The sequence below is a fragment of the Penicillium soppii genome, assembly GCF_028829465.1.
Source record: "Penicillium soppii strain IBT 18220 chromosome Unknown utg000002l, whole genome shotgun sequence".
NCBI classification, from domain to species: domain Eukaryota; kingdom Fungi; phylum Ascomycota; class Eurotiomycetes; order Eurotiales; family Aspergillaceae; genus Penicillium; species Penicillium soppii.
This window is the reverse complement of record NW_026643232.1, coordinates 334,905-358,289: the sequence shown is the minus strand read 5'-3', so window position 1 is coordinate 358,289 and position 23,385 is coordinate 334,905. Positions and strand designations below refer to the sequence as shown.

The window sequence follows — 23,385 nt, the reverse complement described above, 5'->3', positions numbered from 1 at the left end:
GACTCTGGATTGGTTTGATCTGCTTGAGATATATCAACCAGTTCCACAGGCCCGGGGCGTCCAAGATCTTTATAACAAACGAGTCATGCAAAGAATCGCACACAAGAAACTCGACTTCGGATCCTCGGTCCCATCAATGGCCTCTGCTGCAAGCTAAGGGGTCGATCATTACAAAACGAGCTGTCATTCTGGCGAGGGCCGACCAATAGCTAATGGCATAACGTAGCAGCAGTGCAAAAACGAACGGATTGGGCCACTGGTAGTTCATAGAGAAGTGGATGATGACCCCGGTTTCTGCATCTACATCTGCATATCTCACATGTAGGGCGTCGCGTTCGATCAAGGGGATTTGATAGATCAGAACAGAAACCGGACCCTGGATCTGCTCTATTGGATGCGATCGCGCAGGATGTGCAGTAATGGACTGCATAATACCAGGATCCTTACTCGGTGCTGACACGAGGTTGATGTGTTGATGGATGAGCGCCCTTGCTTGGAATTGAGTTCTGATGACGATGTCGGAGCGGTGCTATGGGAATGGGCGACGACATGTATTTTTAGTGGTTCGCCATTATGTGCAGTGTATATTATGTGTTTATGGTTTTTTTGTGCGGTGTATCGTGAGACATGCATTGCCATGTCAGGGGGATTTCCGCAGCGCGGATGCCTAGAAGCACAGCCTCGTATTTCCTACTTTGTGAGACCCCGTGGGCCCTTAAAACACATGGAGTGTGCCAAGGTAGTTGAGATCAGAATGACGACCTTGTCTTTACATTTGAAACGCCGCAGAGTTGCTCAGCATATTGACATTTCATCTTGACAGAGTGTTGGGTTTTCTAGTCAGATACCGAGGCCAAGAAGGCCAAGACAGGACAGGGAATTGTGCATGTTAAGCCATCCATGGATGTATGACCTTATGTTGCATTGGAGTAGAATAAATTTTGTATGCACTTTTGTACATTCTTTTGTAGGGCTCGTATTACCGGTGATATACGAGTTCAACGGCGATCACCTCGGTATTTGGGAAGATCTGGAGATAGAACTACAATTACCTACACAATTACAGTGATTATCTCTTGAGCACTAAGAAATATCACTACTTACGTAGTATAGAAACTAGACAAAAACTAGACTCCTAGATTGCAACTCAACGACCTTGCCACCCACTTAGTACGCTATACAAAGCTAAAGAAAAGGACCCCAAGGCCTCCGAGATAACAAAGGGGTGGAGACAACAAGACTGATGAGGGAAATATGTTCGGTGATCAATCCTAAGGCCGTTGATACTCCACCAATTCCGGATGATCATTATTTCTACTCCGTAATCCCTTGCTCGTTATTTCGCTTGGGAATATTGTAGGCGCTACGTTGTATGTTTTAGTGGTAGCAAATTGCATAGAACCAAGCCCAATGAGATTAAACCCCTCAATCAGCGACATTAGGCTGCAATTGAAAGCAAAAAATCAGAAAAGGTGGGCAGAGAATACCTGTTATCTCCGATCTCCACTGAGTCGCTTGTCGCGCACAGCCCCCGAGTCATCTAAATACTCCATTATAGTACAGTAATCAGGGGGACACACGAACCCGAGCGCGAATTATACCAACTCAAGGGCAAATCAAATGAAGAAATCGCCTCCCCATCAAGACAGTTTATACACAAAAGGTCAAGGTGTGGAGGGCCGTTGTAATCCTAAAATCCTACCTCGTGATCGTTTTTTATGATGAAGGATGGAAGGTGATTATGTGAATTCCTCAGTTAAATCAACTAATATTAACATTCGTGGCCGGGGCACACATAATAAGTAGTAGAAGAAGAAAAAAATCCAATCCCGGCTAGGGCAAATTGATTTGTACAGCGCCCACGGGAAAGCGAAATTTAATCCGTTTCATATAGACAGCCAACCCAAGAAAAATATATTAGCAGTGGCAGCGCGGCCCACGAATGGGCCTCAATTCGTTCGTATAGATTACAGCATGAAGGCACCGGCAACGAGGGCCAGCATACCGCCGGAGACGCGGTTCACGACACCAGCGTTGGTGGTGGGCACGGCGCTCTGAGAGGCAGAGGAGCTAGCGGTGGAGGAAGCAGAGCTGGAGGACTCAGTGGAGGAAGTCTGGGTGGCGGAGGAGCTGGCGGAGGTGCTTCCGGTGGTAGCCGAGGTGCTGGAGGCAGTGCTCATGGTGGTGGGGGAGCTGGTGCTGGCGGCGGAGGAAGAAGTCGACTCCGAGGTGGTGGTGGTGGTGGTGGGGGTCGGGGAGCTGGTGGACTTGGAGGTCGAGGACGACGAAGAGGTTGAGCTGGCGGTGGCGGTGGTCACGGAGACGGTTGCGCCCTCGACGGTGAAGCGGCCGATGAAGTTGTAGTCGCTGCTGTCTTCGTCGGAGATGATCTCAATGGTGTAGTCGGGCTCGGCGGCCAGGTTGGAGGGTACGTCCCAGGTGAAGCTGCCGGAGTTGTCGATGTTCGCTGTTCGAATTAGCATTGCGGTTCTTTGGTCAATTGGATCGTATATCGCTACTTACAGGCAATGGCAGTTCCGGAGGTGGCAGTGGTCACGGCACCCCACTGCAGACGCAGGGTGACAGTTCCGCTGGTGGTAGGCGTCCAGGTGATAGTGGTAGCCTGTCCGACTTTAAAGGTGTAACCATCAGTAGGGATCTTGAAAGGGTTGGCCGTGCTGCTGGCAGTGGCAATGGCAGCCAAAGCGGCGACGGCGAAAGAGGCGAAGAAACGCATTATGGGAATTATAGTAATAGTTAAGAAGAATTAAGCCTGGAGAAGATGAAGATGGAGAAGAAGACTAAAGAGTGTGGAAGTGAATAAAATCACGAGAAATAAAAGCCTCAAAAAGGAACGAAGGCGTCAAGTATTGTAAAAAGAGAGACAAATGGAAGAAAGAGCCGGCTCAAGCGGAAGTTAGTCTTTTAAGGGAAAGCATGTGGTCCACGGGTCGGGGCTAAGAAGACGCCGTCAGAGTCAAAGAGAAGGGGAAAAAAAAACAAATACAAAAGAAGCAAGGTATGATGATGATTGGCTCTATTGTCGTCAATGGAGTGCTCGTGGCGTTGATCCACGAGCTTGGGGGCAGTTGGGGGGACCATTAACGGGTTTCCTTTCCTCGCTTGGCAGGGAATCGCCTCCGTTGACTGGTTTGGGCTCCGAGGACCTTAAATGACTGACCCACTTATCGGCTACAGTCACTCGGATAGGGTGCAGGCTGCAAAGAGGGCTTGGAAAGATACGGTTCGTTAATTATAGATCGAGGCTATGGGGTTTTTTTACGAGAATTAGGGAATCCATTGTTGTTGTTAGGGGGGAAATAGCCGCACTCAGCTTGGATCTCCTTTATCAAATACTCAAAGCCACGCGACTCGGCTTTAGTCTTTCATATTGAAAATTTGACCAAAGTCCCCTGCGCCTAGAAGCTAACTCTAGAGCTCTCATCCCTGTGGAAGAGAGAAAAAAAAGATAATAATGAATAGTTATGACATGTTTTATTTTTTGTCCTAACACTAATTGGGGTATCTTGTAGATTAGAGCAGATTGTTCTGTCCAAGGTAACAGAGCGTTTCCATGGCGCGACGATCTTCATCTTCCTTCTGCCGGTCCAGCAACTAATCTTGTGTCAGTAAAATTTCAAAACATAAACACAGCAGTAAACACTCACAGCTTGGTAAAGTCCCTTGCGTCTCTCTTTCTCTTTTTCCTTCCTTTCGGGCTTTGCTTTTGTTCGTTCAGATGTCTCGTGGAGGAATTTACACTGGTCACCTCGGTTACACTGCCCGGTGCGCGCAAAATAGCGGCATACAGTCTTTTTGCCCTCCCGGGGCGGGGGTGGGACTCGCTCTGGTCCCGTGCGGCGCGAACTTGACTGCTCTGGTGCCGAATCAGACTCGGAATCAGAGCCGGACTCTGAATCTGAGCCGCCAGAAGATGTCCAGTCGCTGTCTTGATTGGGCAATTCCATCTGGCCATCCAGGGCATGGGCGGGGTCCTGGCTTTGAAATTCGGGGTTAATTACGACCTCATTGGAGTCTTGATGCACATCTGTCGCGTGGGAAGCGGGGACTCCCGGTTCGGACTCTGGGGTTGTGTCATGCGGCTCAACCTTGACAACTGGTTGGATCGCCGGTTCAGTCTTAATGTCGGGCGTGTCTGGCGCAGGCACTGGGGTCTGAGGGTCCTCTTCGATTGGCTCTTGTCTGACTGACGTATCTTCATCCTGATGAGATTCCGTCTTCAAGCCCAACGCCTCCTTCTGCAAAGCCTCCAAGCGAAGGCGGGCCGCGTCAGCTTCAGCCACGGCTTTAATGATGCGTTTCTGCTCTCGTTCAAGGTTGCGCTGAAGTTCCTCCCTGCGCTGTGCGTCCGTGCCGGCACCCGGGATGTTCGTAGTATTCTCGCTCGGTTTGCGGCTGTCTTTCCGCTTTGCCTGTTGCTCCTGGATTTTCTGTTGACGGGCGGCCTCACGAACGGCCTTTGCTTCGTCCGCTGCCTTTTTCTTCGCTTCAATTCGGGCTTGGGTGGGGAAGTTCTTCTTTCGCTCCGCAATCCATGCCGCAATGTCAGATTTGGTTTGTAGTGTAGAAGTCTTTCCCTTGTAGGAAACCTGAAGTGGTGCTGCGCCAGATCCGCCTTGCGCTAGTTTGGATTCTTCGTCTTCGCCGTCTTCTTCTTCCTCGCTGGAATCGCGGTCATCAGCATGTGGAGTGAGTCCAAGCTGGTTGTGCTTCCTCTTTCTCTTCTTCGACTTCCGGTTAGGAGTGGCGTCGGCAGCTGGCGGAGGTTTCGATGGTAGAGGATTCCCAAAGCTTGGTACGGCAGGCGCTGCGGGTGTTCGGGGCACGGTAGCTTGCGGCTTGTTGAATGCAGACGAGTGATCTCGTTTCTGATTCAGTTTGGGTTTTTGGCTGTGGTTTGCATGCGCGTGGGCTCGAGGTCCTCGGGCTTGCCCTAGTTGGCTTCCCATGTATTGACCCTGCATCTCATTGCCCCAAGCCATGGCGCCTACCATTCCTTGATTGTGAGGCTGGTGACGATGGGGAGGTACTGGTAATCCTTGCATGTATGTCGGAGTTTGTTGATAAGGTGTAGTGTGGTTGGCGGTCGGGTTATAAGGTAGGTGTTGGTAAGCCGCCGATGCTACCGGCTGCGGGAATTGGGGGTTGGGATATGCAGATGCATTTTGAGGGTTCTGATATCCTTGCGATTGGCCAGGGGGGTATGGCGACGGGGGCATATATGGCGCTGGAGGCACAGGTTGGGTGGGATATCCAGTGTAATTCGGCTGAGGGTAGTTGTAGCCCGCTGGCGGGGGATATGATTGCTGCCGTCCGCCATCAGTATGGCTACCTCCTCGACCTCGATTGCCCTGTCCCCTTCCGCGTCCTCTCTGACCTCCACCTCGTCCCCAATTCTGGCCATGTTGGGCTGGAGGATAAGCGGGTGGTTGTTGGGCTGTTGGCGGTGGTGGTGGTGGAGGGGGCGGAAATGAGAACCCCTGTGATCCCATGATGAAAGCCTGTAGACCTTCCAGAGGTCCCAGCACAATCTCAATTAAGAAAATGTCTTGTTGGAAATGTGCAAAAATGCGTCAAATCCTTAAGATGGAAAGCTTCTATTTGCAGGTCACGTGAAAAAGAGGAAGTCTCCACTGATTGGCGGAGCTCGGAGAATCTCAAAAGGTTTTCGATTGTTGCAGTTTTTGGAAAGCAGAAGGGAAGCAATATTCACCTCATCACCACTTCATGCACTGAAGGATCACAAGCTCAGCTTCTTTAATTTAAATCATGTTCATTCTGGTATGTCTCTCGCTCATATATAAGAGAACGTGGACTAACGGCGGCAGACCACTATCTCGGACTTGATCCAGATCTCACCAGAGGACTTCTCAAAGTTTAGTGCTGTAGCTATTGAAGATAATATCAATGCCAAGTATGCCAATAAGGTATGAAGCACATGCATTTATCTGTCCACCTTCATGCTGACTTTGGCCTTATAGGTCATTCAAAAAATTGGCCTTTGCATTAGCTTCTATGATCTTCTCGAGTCCTCCGATGGTCTGATTGGCCATGGAACCGGGTTGGTTAATGTCAACGGTAGGTCTTCTTTCTACCATCTAGCCATCCAGTTCAATCAAAGATAAGTACTGATCTTGCGCTAGTAAAATTCCGAATGATTGTGTTCCGGCCCTTCAAGGGTGAGATCATGCTAGGAAAAATTTCTAGTGGCACAGAAAATGGAATTAAAAGTACGTCTCACATACTGCTGCTGTGTGTTCAAAGAACTAAAGATTGAACAGTCGGCTTGGAATTCTTTAATGACATCTTGATCCCACCACAAATGCTGATGGAAAATTCTCGCTTGTGAGTGGCAACGGCTAGAGCAGAATTGTACTGTGCTAACATGCAATCCAGTGATTATGCGGAGCAGGTATGGATCTGGGAGAACGACGAAGGATCGGAGTTCTTCTTCGATGTAGGAGAAGTTGTCCGGTTCCGAATTGAGGCAGAAGAGTGGCACGATCAGATTCCCAATGCGCCAGATCTTATTGATGAGACTCCTCAAGACAGAAAACCTCCCTATTCTATTCTCGTGAGTTTCACGTCTCTTTTGTACCCTTTCATACTGACCTGTCCTAGGGCTCCATGCAAATGGGTGGAACAGGACCCATTACCTGGTGGTAGACTACCGAGCTGCCTTTGAGTTTAGCATCAGATTGCCTTGTCGCTTGGTCTGGCGGCTTGTTAAAAGCGATACAATTTTCTTCCGTTAGATCAGATACATCAGATACCCATACGAATCAATGCCAATAACTATCTATAGTGACTTATGCAGGGTAGAATGATCTTATTTTAAGGTAACATATTTAGAACAGGATACTCGAATCCCCTGATATACATAGGTAGAGAAACAATCCCCTCTTAGGAGATATCATTAGTACCTAGAGGGTAGGAGATAAGCCCCTTTAACTCTGTATAGCCCCGATTCACATACGCATGTTAAAAAATCTAGCTATGTATGTACTTATGCTTAATATCGGATATATAACTATTTGGTAAGTGGATGGCCATCTCCAAAAATATAGTAAATGCAATAAAATACAACTTGACATCTCAATAACACTAGTACATGAGGATTTTTCCTTATAGCCTGATACTTTTCAAAGTGATATATAGCCTCTTTCGGGAGTTCGGATAATTTCTATGAACTTGTGACTAAGATAAAAATAGATACAGCTCACAACAATGCAGTTTTCAGTTATTTTGACTCTGCCGAATAGGTGTTAAAAATACTTGGGTTTACTTCTGAGCTTGTACACTTAGAAACCGCTATCCGAACGGTGAAGGGAGCATACCACTAGACCATCCGGGCTTCTGACTTCAAACACTTATCCAAGGAGTAGCCGTCTTACCGTGACCAGTGGCTGCCCGCCCATTAATCTGTTCCACCCAACACAAATCAACACCCAACATAAACTGCATGTTTTATGTATCTTTTGTATGTATTTCATATATTAAAGGTACATGGTGGTACATATCAAGCATCCTCGAACATCTTATAACAAGAACTATAGTAGAGTAATTAAACTAGCCTATAATATTAAAGTAGAATTCTTAATATCTTTTCATACTCAAAATATCGATCTTATTCGAGGTATGCTTCAATATTTCATTTTGGAGGGTCGAAAAGAGCCTCCAAAAACCATCTACTTTTGAGAACTATGATAGCCGTCTTACCATGACCAATGGGCTCCCCGCGCATTGATATGGTAAGACGGCTACTGCTTATTCCATACTCTACGTATAACTAATATGATTAATATTATAGTATGACAACATAATGATAACTTGATTTATACACTGTTTTCTACTTTATATTATAAGATATTCGAGGATGTTTGATGTATACTTTTATGTATCTTTGTATGTGAGCCACATACAAAGAATTTGTACTTAAATGGTGCATTTGGTGTTGGGTGAAACAGACAAATGGGCGGGTAGGCCATTAGTCATGGTAAGACGGCCAACATGAAGAAAGACAAAATAAAGGTGTTCAAACACTCCGGGACTCCGACGGGTCGGCGTAGACGATGATTCTCCGAATGAACTTAGCGGTGACCGGTGGAGCTCCGTGTCATTCTCGTCCAGTCGCAACGAGCCGATCAATCGCCATCAGCCCCAAGGCTGGTTTGTATGTAAAAAAGATTCGATGCTCCGGTTTGAATTTTTTTTCGCCATTGATTTTTTTCCATTAAAGCCGGAAACATCCAAAACATCCCAAAACAACATTCCATAAGATTCTCGCCATCCTTGCCCTTGATTAGCAATCATATTCGCAATCGAGGTCTAAATTAAGATTCGTGGTACAAGGATCTCCAAAGGTTGATAAAAGGCCATACACCGGACTTCTTCGATTCCCTCCATCTTCTTTACACATTCAAAATGGGCTCTACGGAAAACTCCCACACCACTGATCGTCGCTTCGGCACTTTGGCCGTTCACGCCGGTGCGCATCATGACCCCGTGACTGGCGCTGTGATTGCTCCTGTAGGTTCATCAATCGAGGATGTACAGAACCTTAATTGACAATGCCAGATCTCTCTGTCCACTACATATGCTCAGACCAGCGTTGGAAACCCCGTTGGTCAATACGAGTACACTCGTAGCTCCAACCCTAACCGGTATGTCTCAATGCCTAGTATCAATGTTCTTTCAGTGGACTAATCCCTGCGCAGTGATAACTTCGAGGAGGCCATCGCTGCCCTCGAGCATGCCAAGTACGCTCTTGCGTTCTCATCCGGCTCCGCCGCAACGGCGAATATTCTGCAGTCCCTCGCTGCAGGCTCGCACGTTGTTTCGGTCTCCGATGTGTACGGTGGTACTCACCGCTACTTCACCAAGGTTGCCTCAGCCCACGGCGTGGAGGTGACCTTCACTCCCAACATCGAAGGAGATGTAGAGAAGTTGATTCGCCCCGAGACCAAGCTCATCTGGATCGAGACTCCCTCGAACCCGACTCTCGGCCTGGTCGACATTCGTGCCATTGCCGACGTCGCCCACCAGCATGGCATCCTCGTTGTTGTCGACAACACCTTCATGAGCCCCTATGTCCAGAACCCCATGGACCACGGTGCCGACCTCGTCGTCCACTCCGTGACCAAGTACATCAACGGCCATTCCGTACGTTGCCCTGACTCCTTTCCATTTCCACTCTGAGCCTAGCTAACCCACCCAGGACGTCTGCATGGGCGTGGCCGCCTTCAGCTCCGAAGCGCTCAAGGAGCGCCTGACCTTCCTCCAGAACGCCATCGGCGCAGTGCCCTCGCCCTTCGACTGCTGGCTTGCACACCGCGGCCTGAAGACGCTGCACCTGCGCGCGCGCGAGGCTTCCAAGAACGCCACTGTCGTCGCCAAGGCTCTTGAAGCCTCACCGCACGTCATCTCCGTCAACTACCCAGGCATCGACTCGCACCCGCAGCGCAAGATTGCCATCAAGCAGCACCGCGACGGGATGGGCGGTGGCATGCTCAGCTTCCGCATCAAGGGCGGGCAGAAGGCCGCTCACCTGTTCTGTCAGTACACTAAGGTTTTCACTCTTGCTGAGAGTCTCGGTGGTGTGGAGAGTTTGTGCGAGGTGCCTTCTAGCATGACTCACGCTGGTATTCCTAAGGATCAGCGCGAGGTTGCGGGTGTCTATGATGATCTTGTTCGCATGAGCTGTGGTATTGAAGACTCGGAGGATCTGCATGCTGATGTTTTGCAAGCTTTGGAGTTGGCTATTGCCAACTCGCAGAAGCTCTAATGGAAGCTCCTAGATGGGCTTGTTGCATCATAACATTCTAGAATAGACTGCATTAGTTGACTGCATTAGTTACCCTTGCATATGACATTATGAACTACAAAATTCAATGTTGATTACTACATTTCGCTTATTGGATTATACTCCCTTCAGCACACCTCGCTGAAAAAAGCGCACATTATCTATCCACGATTTACCTAGGTAGCACCTGTACTTGAACAATATATTTTAATATGCAACCATATTTAAAATTGAATTTAACATTGTGTGTGAAATGAATATCGATGCCCGAGCCTGGAGGCACCAAATGCTTAGTCATATCTTTTTTGCCCGCAGCAATTTTTTGTATGGGAATCAGATCACCGAAAAGATATCCGAGTCTGTCTAAGGTAGTCTTCATTTCTAAAATACATATCCCTGCGTCAAATCTAGCATCTGGGATCAAGTGTCTTGTAAACACGCAACCTTGCCAAATTTTCATCCGCGACATCTACAAGACAGACCACCTCCGATTTCTAGGTGCCTCGGAGAAGTGACAGGCACTTCAATTACGCAAGAATGGCTTTCAGCTTCGGATTTTCAGGGGATGATATCGATATTGATGACTCGGAGATCAATAATGATTTCACCGATGTGCCTTCTCAGCATGTCGGCAATTCTCTTCCCGAGCTGGTGAAGCCGAGTAAACATGATATGAATGAATGGGTGAGTCCAATTGCATGTTCTTCGATTGAAGTTGTTTGATTTTGTACAATTTTCCCAAGCCAGATGTATTTGGATTTCCAATTGTGCAACATATTGTTATGCATCTATGAGGGTGTCGCTTGGCTTGATACCATGGCACTCTTTCAATCGAATGATACTAACAAACCAATAGCTCTCCATTCTACCGTCTCAGGTTTCATATAATAAGCTAGCAATCAAGAACGCACTGGCTGTCGCTCGTCGCGAGATCTTTGACATCCGCACGCAGCTCATGGCGGAAGACAGCGCCGGCCATGATAACGAGGAACTAATCGCCGGCATCGAGAAAGGCGATATCAAGCCTAATTTCTACGAAGGCGGCTTCAAAACCTGGGAATGTTCACTGGATCTCGCTAAGCTTTCCCTGGATGAAGATATTCTTAAGGAATCTCCGGATAGCCCGACGGACATCCATATAATTGAGGTTCGTATCAAGGCTTTTCTACCAATACCTGAAGTGATACTAAAAATTATCTACAGCTCGGCGCAGGAACAGCGGTCCCAACGCTGACCCTGTTCGCTCACCTGCTCCAAGCCGGACCCGGCAGCCAGAGAAAGACCATCTTTACCTTCGCAGACTACAATTCCGACGTGCTCCGTCTCGTCACACTTCCTAATCTTCTTCTGACTTGGAATCAAAGTCGTACTCAAAGCGCTGTTTCGGCTGCATCCACTGCGCCGGTCCAGGAAGAGGAGTTGGATATCACACCTGAGCTGATTGAGGAGTTCAAGACTGATCTTGTGCAGCGGGGAATCTCCGTCAACTTTGTATCAGGCGCTTGGTCGCCTGAGTTTGTTGACCTTGTTTTCTCTGGCGACAACTCTTCTCGCAAGACCTTGATTCTCGCTAGTGAGACTATCTACTCCCCGGCCTCGCTCACGGCTTTCTCCGAGACGCTTTTGGCGCTGCTCCGTCGCTCAAGCACTACGTTGGCGAAGAGCCGGGCTCTTATTGCGGCGAAGAAGGTTTATTTCGGAGTTGGTGGTGGTGTGGATGAGTTCCTTGCTGTGCTGGATACCGTGTGTGGCAATGAGTTGCATGTCCAACAGATATTGAATGTCCAATCCGAGGGCGTTGGGAGAGTGGTTTTGGAAGTTGTTCCTTCCACCCAATATTAGAGAATATATCATGAATCAAATGAAATCAATACCCGCCACTAGTCTTCATCACCGCGTAGACCAGTTATGCTTTGAACAAATGAAAATCCAATTATCAGGTGCTGGATTGAACGTCAAGTCCCAACGTATATGTACATGATTTTTCCTCCACACATGTCTTATTTAGACAGCCGACCAAAAGAACAAAATAGAGCCCCGATCTAATCGTAGAGAGAAGAAGCCTTGCCATCCTTCATACGCGCAACCCGGGCGTCCTCGATCTCCTGGTTCTTGCGCTTGTAATGAGCCACGACGGCGCTGAGATCGGCCTGAGAGCCAGGGGAGACGTTGTAAGGCGAGCCGGTGTTCATCATACTAGAAGATCCAATTAGCATAATCCGAAAACCTGCGATATCAGCACATACTCAGGCTGCATCAGCTCAATAGCCTCACGGGGGCCCTGACTACCAAGCAAGTGGCGGTCTTCAGCAACCTTCTCCATAATAGCGGTGTGGATAGCATTGCGCTGCTCGAAGGTCTCCTGGGAGGGGGTCCACTTGCTAATAAGGCCGGAGATGAAGGACGGGGAATCGGATTCCTCGGTGGACTTGCTGATGCGGTAAAGGATGTAAGCACCGGCGATGGAGCCAGCGGTGACGTACAAGCTGCGCTGTTAGGTGGATATGCAATTGTTAGCTGGTGGTCGGGAATGAGGCATTTCTTGCGGACCCGGTGGTTGCGGTCGGCGGGGGAGAGAGCTTACGCCGAAGCCTTCGTTCACGGGCTCGTGGGCGGCATGAGAGCCCCAGCGGCGCTGGGCGTGCAGCAACTGCCGCGTCGAGGTAGCAGATCGTCTGGCAAACATTGTGGTTGCAATTGGTGATTCTCGATGACCCTTTGGGGAATGATGATAGGGCGAAGTGGAAAGCGAAAGTCAATGGCACGTGACGTCTGGATTTGGTTTAGCGTAACCAACTTCAAATGTTGTTTATACTACAGAGTACTTCTTTTCCTCTGTTCTTCTTTTCTATAATATTTTGTATATAATACACTTCTAGTAAATCTCCTTTCATGATGATTGAGTAATGTTTTTTCTTTGTGCCCCATATTGTACATATTCCGTTCTTTACACTAGTTATATCCTGACCGCAACTTGTTGGGCCCCCTCAGGACCTTATATTTCGTTTCACTCTGGAAGATCAGCAATTGTAAAGAGACTTGTGGTAATAATGATTTAAAAGTCGACCGAAGTCGACTCTAATATCAAAAGAAGCAAAAGTCCACAATAATATTATGTGTTGAGTAGAATGCATGATACCACAGGCTAGTTGAATATGTATACTGTAGAGACCCTCATTCGGTAAGTTGTTGTTGTACACCAGTGGCCAGCCTGATCTATTTCCTTCTTTTCATCTCCCGCATCAGGCGACATCTATTCGGGGTACATCCTTGATTGGATCTATCGTATGAATTTAACTTAGTTCATGCAAATCATTGTCTCTCCATTGAACATGTCAGCTTTTTTTTTGTCGCTCCACTCTCCAATCCTAGCCCGAACCCACAGTTTGATGCCCAATGCCATGGCGCCCTACAACTGGTCTCGCTTCGGTCCAGTATGGAATCCGGGTGGGTTAGGATCTTCTTCGAAGCCCTGATACTCGCCCTACTCACCTTACAATATTGTACTAGTCGCGTCTATTCCCGTTCCTCGGGCCCTCTCGCACATTGGGGGTGGATGGGTATCAACACACTAAGGCTCGGTCCGCTATTGTGCCCCCCGACAACGTTGGAATACTAATTTTCTGGTCTACATTTATTTTTCTTTCGGGTTTTGGTTTCTTCTTCTTTCACTTCCTTTGTGCGGTAAATCTCTCAATTGAATTGAGATTCGGACGTACCCAAAGTACTACGGTCGTGGTTCTTCATCATTTGTGCCCACACCTTAGTCTCAAAGAGTTTCCAAGTCTCTGCCCAAGCGATTACCTAAAGCCAGTTGGCTTATACTTTCAATTATTCCGGGGCGCATACTTAATTCCTCCCAACTATAGCCAACCTTTGGGCTATATCTTGAGGTATCGCCAGGACTTGCAAATGTACATCCCAGTCATACCCATGAAACAACTGATCAGACTACTCATGCTCAATTTAGTACATTGATCCTATTGGTAACACGTTTCTTGGAATCCAAGAAATCTTGGGCACGCATCAAACTACGGCCATGGCTGCGGGCAAGAAGGCGAAAGCCAAAAATAAGAATGGCAAGGCCAACAAGCAAGAGGTTAAGAAGGACAAGAGTCCTGGAACTACAGACCAAACAACTACGACAAACACTCCTGCTCCTGGCAGCCCTGAACTCCTGGCGCAGGATCCCGAGAAAGATCAGCACCAAGAGCCTGTCGCTGACCCAACACCCGTGGATGTGCCGACGCCACTGCCTGTATCAGCATACGAGGTATTTGACAACGACACTGCACCCAAAGACGTGTCAGACCCTGTGACCAATCAACAGTCACCTGTCGCTGAGAAGCTTGCCTCTCCTTTGCCTGTATCAGCATACGAGGTATTTGACGACGATACTGCACCCAAAGACGTGTCAGACCCTGTGACCAATCAACAGTCACCTGTCGCTGAGAAGCTTGCCTCTCCTTTGCCTGTATCAGCATACGAGGTATTTGTTGACGATACTGCACCCAAAGACGTGTCAGACCCTGTGACCAATCAACAGTCACTTGTCGCTGAAAAGCTTGCCTCTCCTTTGCCTGTATCAGCATACGAGGTATTCGACGACGACTCTGCACCCAAAGACGTGTCAGACACTGTGACCAATCACGAGTCACCTGTCGCTGAGAAGCCTGAATCTCCTTTGCCTGTATCGGCCTATGAAGTGTTTGACGACGACATTGCGCCCGAAGATATTCCAATCCCTGTCACCAGCCCGCCATCACCTGTGATTGAAAAGCCTGTATCACCATTGCCTGTATCTGCATATCAGGTGTTTGACGACGATACCGAGCCGCAAATAATTTCAGACTCAGTCACAGACCAATCATTGCCTGTAGCTGAGAAGCCTCTCGAGGAGGTAGAGGTAGTTGACAAGCCCGTCGACGAAGCATCCTTGGAAGAGCAAACCCCATCTCAGCCTCACATTGAGAATACCCAACCCGAAGAGGTTTTAGAACACCCGAGCCCAATCCAACCCTGCATCGAGGATACTGAGCCCAAAGAGGCTCTGGAGCAGCTCATTCAACCTCCAATCACAGACCAGGCTCCAATCGCGGACCAAGAAGCAATACAACCCCTGAACGAACACAGCCTCCAAGATCCAAGTGAAGATCAAGGCAACCAACCGGAGCCTTTCGAGGACGCGACTGTGGTCACTTCCGCCCCTGTTGACCCTTTCTCCCCTGTTGCTGCCTGTGTGCCGTTGCCTTCGCCATCTCTGACCGAAGCACGGTTTATGTCCAGTCCCTCCCAGGAGAATCACCTATATCACCCTGCACCATCTGCCTATTCTCCCTACGCTTCACCCAACCCCTACTCTGCACCAGCGCATTACGGATCACCAAACCCGTACGCTTCACCAGTACCCTACGCTGCCTCTCCTGTGGCGTACGCATCGCCAGTTCCGTACAACGCAGTTGTTTCTTACTCTGGATCACCAGTGCCATACACTGCAGCTTCGCCTTACGCCGGATCGCCGGTTCCATACACCTCACCAGTTCCATATAACCCGGCTGCAGCTTACGCCGGATCACCGGTGCCTTACGCCTCACCAGTGCCACACAACCCAGCTGCGTCTTACGCCGGATCTCCAGTCCCGTACGCCTTACCTGGACCCTACGCTGGTCCTCCAGTACCTTACGGTTCGCAAGGGCCTTACGCCTCACCAATACCTTACACTGCCTCACCAGTGCCCAAAGTTAGCAGCCCACTTGCTCGCTCTCATTATCCTCAAATGTCGCCCTCGATGTCCCCTACTGCAACACCTCCACCTCAAAATCCACTAGTGGCTCCAATGGCCCCTCCTCCTCCTCCTTCGACAGCACCCAGCGTTCCGACTGCTGTCAACTCTCCAGTCATGAGTTCGGCCAGGGTTATGCCTCCTTATGGGTCATACTCTCCTCGCTATTCACCAGAAGCTCACCAGATGCACCGGAGCTACAGCGGTCCGGACCCATCATATGCCGCATCCTACCAGGCGCTCCAAAACCTGTCCATGAACGGCCAAATTCCAGAGAATGGAATGATCTCTCCCCCCGATGCCGATAGTGAGCACCTCGAGCTTCTCCATCGAATCCAATCGGCCATTCCGGACATCAACCGTCTCCTGCATGGATTTCGTCACACCCACAGCAGGCTCTCGGATCGAGAGGCTGAGATGAAACAAATCGGAAGCCAGCATGAACAAGCTTTGATGCACAAAGAATTCTACATTGAAGCTCTGCAATCTCAAATGAAGAAGACAGCCAACGAGAGCGCAGAGGATGCCGCGAGATTGAAGAACACCGTAAACGAACTGCGCCTTGAATTGGGAAATCTGCAGGAGCAGCAGAAAGACCTTGAAGATGGTCTGGCAGTTCACCAGAAGTCCAACGAGGAGCTTTCGGAAACCAAGGCCCAGCTCGAAAGCCAAATCAGCCAATTGAACGACAGCATCAAGGAGGCACAAGAGGCCCACGCAAAAGAGCTTGAGACCCAGAAAGAAGAACTGGAGAAGGCTCTAGCTACACAGAAACAAGAACTCACTGAGCTTTTTGAAGAGATCAAGAGCGAGGATGAGAAGATCGCAGCTGAGAACCTGGATACTCGCGTGAGAGAGCTGCTTGGTGAGCATGAAGCTAAGAAAGGTGAATGGGAGAAGGAGAAGACCGAACTGCAAGCATCCTTCGAGACACAGCGCACCGAGCTAGAGACCGCCAAAGCAGAGCTGGCGTCCAAGATCACTGCTTTGGAAGCTGAGCTCAGTTCAGCCCGCGAGGAGGTGGCCGCCAAACTAGCCGAATTGGAAGCGGCACGGGGCGAACTAGAAGAAGCCCACCAGAAGTACGGTCAGGATTCGGAGCAGTCAAAGGAAGGCCATGCAAGCGAGCTAGAGACCCTGCGAAAGTCTCACGATGAACAACTTGCAGCAGCGGCCAAGGATCTCGAAGACAAGATTCAAGCTATCGAAAACACCTTCAAGGAGAAAGAGCAGGCTTGGACCGCACAGCGTGGTGATTTGGAGAAGCTGCTCTCCGAAAAGGATAGCGAGCTTTCCAGTGCCGAGCGAGAGAAGGAGAGATTGGAAGAGGATGCAATCGTCAAGGAACAACACCTCCAGCGTGCTGTGGATGGAATGAGATTGACCATTGACAATCTCGGCCAAGATTGCGACAGGCTGAGAAAGACACTTGTCAGCTTGGGAGAAGCCACTGACCTCCGAAACACCAAAGGCGACCAATTCTTGTGAGTGAGCCGTTCTGCCCGTGGTGATGATTGAAGATTTTATGACTGCTATGATTATGCGTTCTGTTTTGTTCGAGTCGTTCATTCTACAGTTCATTTGTTTTTTTTTTTGCATTTGTTTTTTTCTTTTTTGATTAAACTGCATCAGCGCAGCGGGCATCTATTCAATATAGATTCATATTGATAACGATAAATTGGACATGATCTAATAAAGCTCATCACTTCTAGCATGGACTGTTTCACAGAACTCTCGCAATTGATCCACGACCTCTCAAAAGAACACTTCGGCTACCTCCCCATCGACCCACCAAAAGACATCCTCTCCAAGATTCCCTCTGAACTCCCTTCCTTCCTGGACAACACCCCCGCCTCTCGCGAACTCCGCAGCGTCTACATTCAACACGTCGTCTCCAAAACAATAACTTACCGCGTCTTCCAACCCTTCCTCTTCACCCTGGGCCGCCGCTACGACAAAGCAGACACCTTCTTCCAAATGCTTTCCATGGATATCCGCCGCAAATCCGTCCGCCGCGAAGCCTTCTGGCGCCAACAAACCCTCAAAGCGGCATACACCACCTCCGACGCCAAGCAATCCATCAACGTCGCCGCAGCAGTCATCGTCGACGAAATCATCGACCACATCAAACACTTCGCCGACCCCAAGCACCTCGACTCCCTACTCACAAGCGTGCGCAAGATCGTCAAGCTAGCAGCCGAGACATGGCGGCATGCGCGCGTCGAGCGCGAGCTTGTCCTCGCTACGTTCCCGGCCCCGGACGCCGATACAGTCGAAAACGAGAACTGGATCGAGTACGCTGGTGGGAAAGATCAGAAGAATGGTGGTGCGGACCCTACGCGCCATGTTGTGCTGCGCACTTTCCCGCGCATTATTCGCGAGGCTTCGCATGAGGACTTTGCTAATGGCGAAGAGAGGGCTAGCTTATGTGTTTATTCCCAGGGTGTTGTGCTGTACTCTGATTCACCGGTTATCATGGGGAGGTTGCAGGAAGTTACAAAGAGTGGACAATCGTCGCCGAAGACTTCGGGAAAGGGGGAGAAATTAGCGCCGGTTAATGTTTCCGCCCCTAGGGTTGTGACAGTTAAATCGGCGCCTACGAGTCCTGGTACGAAGGGACAGCAATATATGAGGATGTGATTACGATCGTTTTGCTATGACGTGTTGTTTCTATAGCGCCTGAGCCTTTTCAGCCTTTTCTTTCTTGTTTGGTTTTTCGTTTTTCGTTTTTCTGCTTTCTGCTTTTTGTTACATTCATTTGGAGATCTTTCCACGTTTGAGCGAAATCATGTTTCTTACGGTGTTTTTATATTTCGATGCTTCAAGATTGTATGTGAACAGCAATGACAGCGAGTTAGAGACTTGACATGAACAGCCAACATTGAGCATGTGGAAAACCCTTGTGCTTGCCTTGTATTTGATATATAGCAAGTATATATATTACTGTGTGTATCCAACAATAAATCCCACCTCTTCGTCTCTTAATGGTCGTCTTACGGAGATAAAGTCAACTTGGGGTATATTTCTTGGGACTTGTAGAAACCACTCTGACACCATGATTCAAAATGAGTTTCATGTGCAATTTCCAAGGTTGCAAGCGCTCTGGTTCCGCTACTCATTTGCGCTGAATGCCTCGAAGTTCAAGATTCCCAACAATATTGCCTATCTGTTCATAAGAGAAGTTTGGCCTCAAGCCATCGCTAACAGCAAAAGCCTAGCGAGGTCCGACAGCTTTTCATGATTGTCAAACTACGATGTAAGAGATACATGAATACTTCGGCAATGGTTAGCCCCGGGTATATGTGTTATGATACCTGGGCGTCGGAAAGTCTTTACCCACTACTCCACTTCACAAATCACCCCTTCAACCACCCTGTTATTCTTTCTTCTTCTTACATCTCCCTATGGCTTTATTGAATGAAGCCAATAGGCCTTCCTGGAAGAAAAATGGTGAGTTATGCCTAACACGGAGGTCTAGTATTATTCATATATATGTAACTGGGTGTACTACTTGAGCCAAATGAGCACATGATTTCGACTATGCTCGCAAAAATATATACAAAACAATCAAGCGCTTTTAACAGCACTAAAACGTCGTATCGAGGCCTCGCTCCGGGCGCCCCCAAAAATATAATGATCAAGATTCTAAATTTATAGTTTCATAAGCCCGCCGGAATCCTTTTCATACCTATAGAAAGCTAAGTACGATCGTACCCGGATAACTAGGTCGGACTACTATTATAACTACTGTAAGGGTATATAGCATTCTGAAACACGGTATAAAATGAAAAATCCCGACTAAACGTAAATTAGCTCGCCGTCGATACCGCTTTATTCAAAATAGAAGGGTATATAGTCGGGGGATAGCGTTCGAAATTAGATGTTCTCGGACGAGTGTTCCGTCAACGTACCTCAAACTTCGGACCGCAAGGGTGTTAGCGTTTTATATCGGAGGGTTACCAAGACAACTTGTAAATGCTAAAGTGTATAGTAAAGATATTGCGTAAATGCTTTAGGATATAGTCTAGGTCAATGGTCAGTTACCGCTAGTTACAATAAAGAGGGAGAAGGAGATCGACCCCTCGTCGTTTGCAAGAAAACTAATGCTCTGGACTTGGGTTTCAAACAAGGAATACTCTTAATGGTACATTTACCAAGAAGACCACTTATGATAACCGAACAGGTTATCACACCAGAGTTTATATCCTACCCACGGTCCCCTGACCCAGTATCCAAGATATACTGTTTGTTATATGGACCTTCCATTACAAAATCGGCCCTTACTCTGTAAGAGCCGTGGTCCATCATAACTTTAGAGTTCGGTACAGTACGTCCCGACACTGGTGCGACCACCTACACTCTTAGAGTGACCAGCCCCAACACCAAGAGACACTAGTCTATGTTAGGAGGTTTTCCGAAGCACCCCCCTAAACCCAATCGTACTAACTAGTGGGGCGCAATAGCGATCAGCCCGCCGGTGTTAATCAAGATCGGGATCTCGGACGCTTGACTCACGTTACCATGGCCACATACTGTAATGAATCACAATTACATGGTCTTGTGGCCTTTGGGATGATCCAGGTTGTGTCTTCATCACACATCACAGTGGTTTTTAAGTAAGCAAAGAGAAACCAGTATACTGGTGTGGGTGGTTTTCTATTTGCTTACTGTAACTACTATGTCTAGATCAAGGGTTTCTCCCCGTTGCTTCACCCAAAGGCCAATATCGCGTACCAACCGCCGGACTGCACCTACTTTCACGCCATTCTTGACGAATAAATCTGGGTCCTGATCCTCATAAAACTACACAAGATCGAGACAATTCTTAAGTGCCACATCGCCTGCTTCAATGGTATTGTCCCTAAAAGCCTTGTTGTCAGCGCGAAAACGTTCTTAATTTAGGCGGAAAGTGAGGGTCTAGAATGAACCGTCAGAATTCGAAATCTATACTAGATGTGAGACTAAGATTCGTTACTTTTAAGGATTTTTATCTTAAGTAAGAACATTATGTAGCAAATCAAGCGACGCAAACTGTTGGGCGGTGTTAAGGAGGTACGGGATAGATCAGAAACGTTTCTACTAGATAGAGTACTACTATATATGTAGCTTGTTAATGAATAGCGTGTCATTTTCGAGATAGCAGATATGAGGGCCTTTGAACATACGTATGTATCACACTAGTTCCTAATTCATTACTCTCCCTCAATCCATCACTCTCCCTTAATTCATCATCTTCCCTGAATTCATTGCTCTCTCCCGAGGTCCCAGCCTATACCTGTATATCTTTTCATCACTTGACTACGTACCCCAGTTACAGTTTTTGGCTCGTTCAACATTGATGAACCTGTGTAAGTGCTCGAACTTTCCCTGTCCATCCGGCGAAGGCCCTCCAATTCATTGATTATATTAGGCAGACCAAGACTAAGAAAATATAGCCATTTATTACTTACAACCATATGATTGAATAACTTGTCATCTCCACGAGCTTCTAGACATTAAATAATGAATTAGAGCAAGATAGAAACTAGTGAATAGTGTTTGAAAAGATCTACACAAAATAGATTAGAAAATGTAGTCTGTGGGCTTGATGAAGGAAGTAGAAGATAGAAAAGAGAGACTAGAGGGAAAGAAGGAGAAACAGAGCCCCCTGATCCCAAATAACTGCAATATTGTAAGCATCGATCAATTTGCGGAAAGCCATTTGTTTGCCGAAGAAGTCTACTACATGAACAATCTATCGGACGATCACAGGGGACACAGGGCTCCACACCGACGTAGTACAGCAAGAATATGGCAATAGATCGACATGGCAGAATATAAATAATATCGGTCGCAGTCTGAGGTAGCAATCCAACCAGTCTGCAACAGAAATACAGATATCCTCTATATCCGTATCCGCCACAGAGGCTTTTTCGATAATGCCTCGCATCCCCAAGGCATTTGCCCTTTTAGCAGGCTTCACCAGCCTCGTACAATCACAATCCACCGAGCAGGCACTATGGCCCCTCCAAACCTTCAAGAGCTCATCCATCCAAACTCCTTTCATGAACGTCACCAAGATGGGCCCAACAGAACCGGGACACCTCTTCCTCACACCGGAAGACATGCTCCGCGGAACCGGCCACCCAGCCATCTACTCCGACGACGGCCAACTCATCTGGCAAGGCCCAAGCGGCAACTACTCCGCGCTCCAACCGCAAATGCTCAACGGCTCGCCTGTGATAACCTACTGGTCCGGGTACGCAGGCGAAGGCTTCGGGTTCGGCGCGATAACAATCCTAAACAGCTCGTACGACGAGATCCACCGCGTGACGCTAGACTGTAAAGCACATAACTTCGTGACAGTTTTCGACCCGCTGGACTTTGATTCGTGCATTGATATCCACGAGAGCCAGCTTACGGACAATGGGACGATCCTCGTGACGGCTGTGAACGTCACACAAGCCGATCTGAGCGCCATTGGGGGACCAATGAATGGCTGGATCCAGGATGCGCTGGTTTATGAGATTGATCTCGAGACGAATGAGGTTGCTTTCCGCTGGAGTGCACACGAGCATGTTGATCAGGTGCCGCTTACTGATTCGCAGTTGCCACTCGAAGGGTCTGGTGGGAATAAGTCTGATCCGTATGGATATCCGCACCTGAATGCTGCTTACAAGTATGGGGACTCGTACTTGATCTCGTCGCGGTTTATGTGCAGTCTTTATTTCATTGCGGCCGATGGGTCAGTTACGTGGCATCTTCATGTGAGTACCAAGTGCAGGTGAGGAAGTCCAGGCGAATTGAATCATTGACGGATAACAGGGCCGTACCGGTGGCGACTTTAAGCTAGGTCTCGACACGACTTTCTGCTATCAGCATGATGCGCGCTTCCAATCGCAGAGCGATGAACGGGTGACTATCAGTCTGCACAACAACGAGAACACCGAGTTCACTGGCCACACATCACTAACAACTGGCCTCGTGCTAGATGTCGAGCTTCAAGGCTCAAAGAAAGTCACTCTGAAGAGTCGGATGTGGGATGCTGCTGAGCCCGTATATGCCGAGTCGCAGGGTAGCTACCAAACGCTCGGCAACGGACACAGCTTGCAGGATCACGGCGCAACTCCCAAATTTGAGGAGTATAATGAAAACGGAGCTGTTATGATGCGTGCTCGCTTCGGTTACGATATGACTATGCAGACGTATCGCACATATCGTTACCCATGGATTGGGCGGCCGGCTACCAAGCCGGATGCTGTTGCTTGTTTGAACAACGGTGGGAGGACCGCTGTTTATGTTAGTTGGAACGGTGCAAGTGACGTGGAGTCATGGAAAGTCCACTCTAGATCTACAGTCAAAAAGACTGCTGTGCGCAATGGATTCGAGACTACCATTCTGGTCAACGGCTTGAGCGATAGTGATTTAATAATTGTGGAGGCTGTTGGCGGTGTTGGCAACGGGGCGAGGTCGGAATCGGTCACGGTTGGCCAATGTTGAGTGAGCATGGTATTATAGTTTGATGTTAGCCTTGATTGAAATCGACTTTGTCTGAATACGGAGGAACGACTATAATTGAGAGTTGGTAGACAGAATGAGAATAGATTTGTCTATTCAAAGTAGTATGTGTAGTGTATGTTCAAATGTTGGAATGAAAACGATGTGAATGTACATGGACGCCAAATGTGCGGAGGACGATATTATGAAGGGGATCCAACGATGGAAAAGGGAAATGTGAAAAAACACAGAACAATGATACCGAAGAAGTGTCTTCTTCGAATGCATGAACAGTATAGGGAAG

General features: G+C 48.2%; 8 protein-coding genes across 8 annotated transcripts; 5 read left to right on the top strand and 3 right to left on the bottom strand.

Moving 5' to 3' along the window:
* Positions 1-1,967: 1,967 nt before the first annotated feature.
* Positions 1,968-2,737, bottom strand: N7529_001479 (GPI anchored serine-threonine rich family protein; the record flags this gene model as incomplete). Its single annotated transcript, XM_057237010.1, has 2 exons — positions 1,968-2,467; positions 2,524-2,737. The coding sequence occupies 2 exons, from the start codon at positions 2,735-2,737 to the stop codon at positions 1,968-1,970; spliced, it is 714 nt and encodes a 237-aa protein (XP_057101697.1).
* Positions 2,738-3,534: 797 nt separating this feature from the next.
* N7529_001478 (CCCH zinc finger protein) lies at positions 3,535-5,513 on the bottom strand (the record flags this gene model as incomplete). The annotated part of the gene is made up of 2 exons (XM_057237009.1): positions 3,535-3,615; positions 3,669-5,513. The coding sequence occupies 2 exons, from the start codon at positions 5,511-5,513 to the stop codon at positions 3,535-3,537; spliced, it is 1,926 nt and encodes a 641-aa protein (XP_057101696.1).
* Positions 5,514-5,790: 277 nt separating this feature from the next.
* On the top strand, positions 5,791-6,687 carry N7529_001477 (DNA-directed RNA polymerase III subunit RPC25; the record flags this gene model as incomplete). The annotated part of the gene is made up of 7 exons (XM_057237008.1): positions 5,791-5,802; positions 5,874-5,948; positions 6,003-6,099; positions 6,132-6,251; positions 6,303-6,366; positions 6,418-6,595; positions 6,643-6,687. 7 exons carry the CDS (start codon positions 5,791-5,793, stop codon positions 6,685-6,687), a joined length of 591 nt encoding a protein of 196 aa, XP_057101695.1.
* A 1,758-nt stretch (positions 6,688-8,445) lies between these two features.
* N7529_001476 (cystathionine gamma-lyase CYS3) lies at positions 8,446-9,805 on the top strand (the record flags this gene model as incomplete). The annotated part of the gene is made up of 4 exons (XM_057237007.1): positions 8,446-8,550; positions 8,599-8,684; positions 8,739-9,183; positions 9,239-9,805. 4 exons carry the CDS (start codon positions 8,446-8,448, stop codon positions 9,803-9,805), a joined length of 1,203 nt encoding a protein of 400 aa, XP_057101694.1.
* Positions 9,806-10,360: 555 nt separating this feature from the next.
* N7529_001475 (protein-histidine N-methyltransferase) lies at positions 10,361-11,665 on the top strand (the record flags this gene model as incomplete). The annotated part of the gene is made up of 3 exons (XM_057237006.1): positions 10,361-10,507; positions 10,680-10,970; positions 11,027-11,665. 3 exons carry the CDS (start codon positions 10,361-10,363, stop codon positions 11,663-11,665), a joined length of 1,077 nt encoding a protein of 358 aa, XP_057101693.1.
* Positions 11,666-11,865: 200 nt separating this feature from the next.
* Positions 11,866-12,509, bottom strand: N7529_001474 (putative NADH-ubiquinone oxidoreductase 178 kDa subunit; the record flags this gene model as incomplete). The annotated part of the gene is made up of 3 exons (XM_057237005.1): positions 11,866-12,019; positions 12,070-12,314; positions 12,408-12,509. 3 exons carry the CDS (start codon positions 12,507-12,509, stop codon positions 11,866-11,868), a joined length of 501 nt encoding a protein of 166 aa, XP_057101692.1.
* Positions 12,510-13,862: 1,353 nt separating this feature from the next.
* On the top strand, positions 13,863-18,245 carry N7529_001473 (uncharacterized protein; the record flags this gene model as incomplete). Its single annotated transcript, XM_057237004.1, has 2 exons — positions 13,863-17,089; positions 17,318-18,245. 2 exons carry the CDS (start codon positions 13,863-13,865, stop codon positions 18,243-18,245), a joined length of 4,155 nt encoding a protein of 1,384 aa, XP_057101691.1.
* Positions 18,246-21,523: 3,278 nt separating this feature from the next.
* On the top strand, positions 21,524-23,084 carry N7529_001472 (arylsulfotransferase family protein; the record flags this gene model as incomplete). Its single annotated transcript, XM_057237003.1, has 2 exons — positions 21,524-22,351; positions 22,410-23,084. The coding sequence occupies 2 exons, from the start codon at positions 21,524-21,526 to the stop codon at positions 23,082-23,084; spliced, it is 1,503 nt and encodes a 500-aa protein (XP_057101690.1).
* Between the last annotated feature and the right edge of the window lie 301 nt (positions 23,085-23,385).